This window comes from Morone saxatilis, unplaced genomic scaffold, assembly GCF_004916995.1.
Source record: "Morone saxatilis isolate NCDOM2014 unplaced genomic scaffold, NCSU_SB_2.0 Contig24, whole genome shotgun sequence".
NCBI lineage: Eukaryota > Metazoa > Chordata > Actinopteri > Moronidae > Morone > Morone saxatilis.
This window is the reverse complement of record NW_023339807.1, coordinates 26,365,241-26,372,002: the sequence shown is the minus strand read 5'-3', so window position 1 is coordinate 26,372,002 and position 6,762 is coordinate 26,365,241. Positions and strand designations below refer to the sequence as shown.

The 6,762-nt window shown below is 39.4% G+C and overlaps 2 protein-coding genes across 3 annotated transcripts in view; both read right to left on the bottom strand.

Moving 5' to 3' along the window:
* ndufaf6 (NADH:ubiquinone oxidoreductase complex assembly factor 6) overlaps positions 1–2,173 on the bottom strand; it is an 18,230-nt gene extending 16,057 nt beyond the window's left edge. The window contains exons 1-4 of one of the 2 annotated variants that reach the window (XM_035673142.1): positions 2,007–2,173; positions 1,129–1,228; positions 772–894; positions 99–155 (exon numbers count right to left, since the gene is read on the bottom strand). In XM_035673142.1, coding sequence (XP_035529035.1) covers positions 99–155; positions 772–894; positions 1,129–1,228; positions 2,007–2,173 — 447 coding nt within the window. Of the gene's footprint in view, positions 1–98; positions 156–771; positions 895–1,124; positions 1,229–2,006 lie in introns of both variants that reach the window. The other variant, XM_035673143.1, reaches the window with a different exon arrangement.
* The window catches only part of LOC118336472, a 744,338-nt gene that overhangs the window by 286,177 nt on the left and 451,399 nt on the right, over positions 1–6,762 (bottom strand). The window lies entirely within an intron of this gene.

The window sequence follows — 6,762 nt, the reverse complement described above, 5'->3', positions numbered from 1 at the left end:
AGTATGAATCAGGCTTTAATCAAACATATGTAAGCTCTAAACAGGCTAACTGCATGTTTGACAGCAAGGTGAATTTAGTGAAGAAACTCCAGGCTTACTCTCTCTGTTATGATCCTCAGTAGCCATCTCTTTGTCAGGTAATGTTTCCTCACCGCCTGAAAAACATCATCCACACTGGTAATCAGCTGACGTGCAGGAAAAGACTGTATGGCACACTTTAAAAAAGGATATCAATGTATATCATTATGTTTTATTCCGATAATGAAATCATAGCCGATAAATTAGAAGAGAATATGTATTTTGAATTACTATCAAATCATTTGATGTTGTTTTATGTTCTATGGAAGTTTGTTGTGTAGATAACTAGAGGTAGTCGTATTAAACTATACATTTACATTTGAATAGTTTGTTTTTGTTGTGTTAACAACAGTGATGTCTTTAAATATTAAATTATTAATCTTTGCTCACTGTGTCTTAACCTTTTTTACCATCAAGTGTGCAGAAACTACAGGTTATGAACTTCTTCTTAAATACAAAAATGTGAAATGATCAGTTCATCATCTTATCGGCATTCACCACGAGAAGCAGGTAATTATGGGTTTTAAACTCAAACTCAAACTCAATACATTCAGAAGAACTGATGTTGATGTTGAACAACAACATTTTTAAAACTACAATTAAAGTAATGACACATGCGAACAACTGTTGCTTGTGTTAGTAAGTTTCCGTCAGTCTGACTGACTGTTTGGCTATCCGCAGGCTGATATTTACCCTCCACAGCTCGGCACTGACGGGCTGGTTCGGAGGATCGTCTCTGTAGATGTCTTCAATGGCCGCCTTCCAGAACTGCATTCGCATCAAACCAATGGTCTTCTGGGAAACGGAGTCCTTCACCTGGTGGAGAAACAAACATAAGACGGACAACTGTTTGATAAGTTACTTTAAAAAGGACTTAAATCATAAATTAAACACTGTATATTTTTAAATCCACAGATTTTCCTTATTATTATTATTAATATTATTATTATTATTATTAATATAGCAACCAGAGCATCAGTAGTAGTACAGTAGTTACAGCAGTAGTATCAGTAATCATTTCCCATCCAGCCTGGCTGTAGGAATACCTGCCTGTGCCAGCTCCACATTAAAGGCTCTCAGAGCCAAAGAGGAGCGCCGCACCTCCTCTGGGAGGAGGAGGGAGGACACGAAGCCGTCATAGTCTCTGGACCTGAGGAGGAGGAGGAGGAGGAGGAGGTGGTGAGAGGAGGAGAGAGAGAGAGAGAGAAGACATGTAGGAGACAGATGCAGTTGGTGTCATTCTTCCAAAGTTATATATTTCCATGTTATTCTTTATTTTGAAGATTATTTTTTCTTAATAAAAGTGTCTTTACTACATTGCTGCTTTTGTACAATGTCCCTGACGTCATTTTTCATATTAATTTAAACCGAGCAGAACTGAAGTTACACGCTACAAACACGCTGCCTTTAACTAAAGCTCTTAAAATAAAATAGTGATTTTGTTCAGTTTTTAAATATGTCACATTTCTCAGGTAGATCTGATTCAGAGATTTTAACAAAGACACATTTCAGGAGCTGGAATACAGTTTCCATCAGGATGAGTCGATATATGAATGTTTGTGTCAGTTCTGGGTGCTAGATTCATTTAAAAAAAGCTGAAACCATATTTAAACGCATACTTCTCGATCAACCTGAATACGCCGAAATAAACATCGCACAATACATATTCACAGAACCAAATTAACTTTACAAAATATATTTTTAAATGTTATGAATCACAGCGTTTTGTACATTTATACCAGATATTTGAATGGAGTCTGGCGTGGAAGGTTTGTCTCACAACAGACCTTTTATATGATTTAAACCAGGGATATGTAGAAGTATCTAACCTTACAATAAGAAGTTATATTTGTTAAGTGTAGAACATCTTTGTATAAGGTTAACTTTAGTCATCCTGTGTTGTCAGCAGTGAGTAGAGTCAGACCCACCGGACCAGCTCCAGACAGTATTTCTCGTTGAGTTGTGAGTCTGCCGTCGCGCTGGTTGCTGCTCTCACACTCTGTATCCTGCTGGGTGATATCTTTCTGTGAAGAGCTCCATACAACGACGTTTTACTGCTTAATAATCCATGTTTAGCACTGATGCTAGATGCCATGTTCCCCTTCAACTTTCACCCTGCACCTTGTGTCACGTTGAAAACATTCCCCCCCCCCTCCGCCTGGCGATGTCTTTACATTCCGCTTCACTTGCTGCTAAAAACGATGAGTTTTAAATCTCCACTTGACATGAACGTGGCTGAAAAATATCATTTAAAGTAGTAAAAGTGGTAAATGTTTTAGATAATGAGTAAAAATCACAAAAAACAGCAGCGCGTTAGCTACCGGAAATTGGATGTTGCTGCCACCAAAATAAGAGTAGGAAAATAATTTACTGGCATCCTGGAAACTCACACGGATCTGTATTACATTAAAAAAAAAATATTCTCTTTCTTTTGGGTGTCTTGTAATACAGACAAAGCTCAAACACAAGATAGACTAATTTCTCTGTCTACGGTAGCGTAATATCTGACTTCTGTCTTTTTATTTTGAAGAACCACCGGAAACAGCTACAGTGGTTTTCTGTTGTTATTAACAGAGTCACTGAACTTTATCTCTCTCATTTCTATTTTTTGAGACTGTATTATTTATTTATTATTCATTTATTGTGTTTTTATTTGGACAATACACAGGTTGCAATTTCTTTCTTTTATTTTACTTTAATATTTGAAGGCAGTGACACAGCCCCAGACAAACAAACAAACAAACAAACAAACAAAACACATTACAATTATAGATGGCCTGTCATGTTTTATTAGGCTTCTTTTCTACTTTTTAAATTTGTTATTTATGTTACGACCCGGCTCGGAAGGGGAAAGGGAAGCAACATAAACCGCAACATAAACCAGTGGTTTTGTAAATTAAATTATTTATTAACACAGAGATTTTAATCAAAAGAAATGATTCAACAAACAGAAACGGCAAGTGGGTGCTGCGTAAACAATTGAAAACAGTATAACAAAAGGAGATCTTAAAAATGAGATTATGGATAACAACTAAAACAAGCATGAAAACAAAAAACCCTCTCTGGTTACTTTCAAAACAAACACAAAGAGCGCAGCACCCTAACTAAACTTAACATAAAAAAATCTACAGGTGTCAAACAGAGTCAGTTTTAAAACCTAAACCCTGGCCCAGTTTCCTGAGGAGCTCACACAGACAGATTCACAGTTTAAACACCTACTTTAGAGACTTCGACGCGATCCAATGGCAACAGTAGGAAAATAGCGGGTTCTTGGCAGTGACAGACAGTTCTTCTAGCCTACAAAACTAGTGACAGTTACACACAAACAAACAATTTATTACTATAATTTGTTGATAAATTACTTCAATCTTCACAGACTTAGAGATGGATTTGTTGGCTTCTTTGAAGGGAGCCGATCTTTGAAGAGCCGTTCCAGTTTATCTTGGGAAATAATCACTAGGAGAAATAAAACAGGGTAAGATTTTTATCAAATCATTCAAATTGACATATTTGAGTTTGAATATTTTTGAAATATTGATTTATTAATTTTCATTTGACATTTGATTTTAATTTTCTGATCTGCAGTCACTTAACATCACAAGGTGCGCTTTATCCCTCTGCTTTGACAGTGAATTACTATTTTGGATCTTTGTATAAAATTAAGTTTTAGTTTTATAATAAAGCTCTTTTTTTTTACTTGTTAATCATGGCAACACTTTTCATTTGTGGCACAATAACAAACTAAGCAGGCTACAATGAGTCTTCATGAAAAAAACAGCTTTTAGTTGCAAATTTTCCACACAGAATATTTTTTCTTATATTAAAATGATAAAAAAGCCCATAAGTACTAATAGTATTAAGCTGCCGAGACTCCTGAACTGTTCCTCAGTAAACATCAGTGAATTATTTATAAATTAACATTTTTTAAATAAAAGACAGTTTCTCATACTGAGCTACCTATTTTCATTTTGTTATGTTTATGAGTTTTGTTTTCTAATAATTTTGTTCGTTTAGCTAACTTCAAATCTATTTACAAACTTTTTAGACCACGTTTTTGTATAATAAAATTGACATATTAGATGGCAATATTTTATTTAATTTTCACAGGGAAAAAGTTAGTCTCACTACCGCCTCTCACAGATGATTTTACTGAGGGGACAGTTTTTTCTAGTTATTATTACATCTTTTTTTACATTTCTGCATACATTATAAGATGGACATATGCTTCACTCCACCCACTCTATAAAAATCTATATATCAGGAAAGTTCGCACGCGTTGGTGGGTTGTGCACTCGTATTTGGAGGAGGTCTGGGGACTAGAGTGCCGAGTGGTGTGTGTGTTGTTGGGGGAATGGTCTGCGGTTGGGGAGAAGGTGTAGGGGTCTCGTCATATTTATGACGTGAAAGCCCCCTTATTTATTAGCTGGTAATTGAAAACCAACTTATCACGAAAAACACCTTTGAACATACATCAAGCGTGATAAGAACTACCTTAAAATGTCAGAATGCAGTTTTTGGAAAAATGTATTTGCTGTGTACTTTGTTTGTCGTGTCTCAGCGTGAGTGTAGATATGGGGTTCTGCAAGGTTTTGATTGTTTGAACATTAAGAGCTTTATGTCGCTAATGCCATTAGATGACTATACTAAGATTGTTATTGGAGTGGTGTGACGGGGAGTTTGTAGATATTATCATCCCAAGGGAATTCACGAGTGGTTCTAGCAGTATCAACAAACTGATAATAATAATAATAATAATAATAATATTAATTAATATAATAACAAGAGGAGGTCAATTTAGAAGAACTGAATAAATAAAGTAGAATAAATAGCTAAATAACGAGCATGGGGCTAGTGCCTAATGTGGCATGGTCAAAATCCCAGTGCTTGAAAGGCCTAAGGTGCATAATAGTGTCAGTCAGGGTCAGTGGCTCACATAATGGCAGGGTTGCACTGCCGTCCAGGTGTATAGTTAACTAAAGGGCCAGGACATATTGGAGTTAGATTTTCTCCCCTGGGTAGTGAAGAGCCTCATGGCGTGGGGGGAGGAACGATTTCTCAGTCTTTCAGTGGAACAGGACATGGACAGCAGCCTGTCGCTGAAGTTGGCTCCTCTGCCTGTAGATGGTGCTGTGCAGTGGATTGCAGTGGATTGTCATGACTTGACAGGAGCCTGATTCAGCGCCGTCGCCTCTGCACAGATGTCAGTCTGTCCAGCTCTGTGCCCCACCACAGAGCCCGTCCTCACAGTTGTCCAGACAGGAGGCAATCCTTTTTCTAATGCTGCCTCCCCAGCACACACTGCCATAGAAGAGGCGCTCGCCACAAACAGTTCTAATAGAATATCTGCAGGCAGTTTTTTTTGCAAGTTGAAGGATGCCAGCCTTCTAAGGAAGCTATAATCGGCTCGACCTCCTTCTGCACGGCGTTACCTGTGTTGGGCAGTCCAGTCCAGCCCTAATCATCCAGTGTACTCCCAGGTATGTAAGTCTGTACCAACTCCACACGGTCCACGTTGATGGTTACAGGTTCCTGTGAGCCCTGGCCTTCTGAGGTCCACACCAATCTTCCTTGTCTTGGTGCGGCAGGTGGTTGGAGTCACACCATGTGACAAAGTCCTGAATCGAGTTTGCCTGTACCCTCCTCCTGGTCACCCCTATACCAGCCCACAATAGGCCGGTGTCGTCTGCGAACTTGCATTTTTGACAGGACTCTGAGTTATATTTGAAGTCTTGACGTGTACAGGACGAAGAGAAGCACAGTCCCTTCTGGCTTGGCTTCTCGTCCTCACTGACCAAAGTACAACAACTACAACACAATTGCATGTCTCATCTCATATTACTGGGTTTCGTGTTCTGTCTAGTAGTCCATTATCCATGTCACCAGATGAGTTTACTTGTACTACCCTCTTATTCGCTATGTTGTATTTCGAGCATAGTCTATAGGTTCCTGGTCTTTTGATTGATGGTATTTGAAGGCGCTGATAAATTCCAGAAAGTGTCATATTCTCACAGCCACCTAGTTTCCCTCTCTTACATGTGTGAGATAAGTATCTGTTGTCATCTAGGGTTAGTAGCGACAATGGTATTGCCTTCTGACTCCCGACCTTTCTCCTGGTACAGATACTGCAGTGGGTCAAAGGGCGTGGGCGTAACTGGTGCCTTTTATTCGTGGGTCTAGGGGTTGTAGCAGCACTGCCGTGTCTGTGTTGGTCTCATCAGCGAATGTTGATGTTCATGGGACACGATAACTCGGAGTCTGATTAAGTCATTTTAGCTCACCAGGATGTGGTCTCTTTTGGGTTGGGATGATGCAGGATGTCTTTCCCCCCCCAACTGTCTATGGGACCCTCCCTGTTCCAAAGCTCAGGTTGGAAGATGTTGCTGGTAGGGATCCAGCTCCAACGCACAGCCTTCAGAAGTCGAGGGATATTCCATCTGACCTGCTCTTGCTGGGACGAAGCTCTTAGCTCTCCACACACCTGGTGAATAGGGTGGGTGGGACAACCTCCCCTTGTGGCTACGATCGAGGGAGACAGCAGCAGAAGGGTGTAGGTGACCTGAGGTGTAACGGATGGGGTGGTTCGAACCTGCTGAAGTAATTAGGTTCTACAGGTTTTGCTCTTACTGATTTAGTCTCGCCCTCCATGTTGGGCCTATACATGTACTAAGAACAAATTTCTTGATT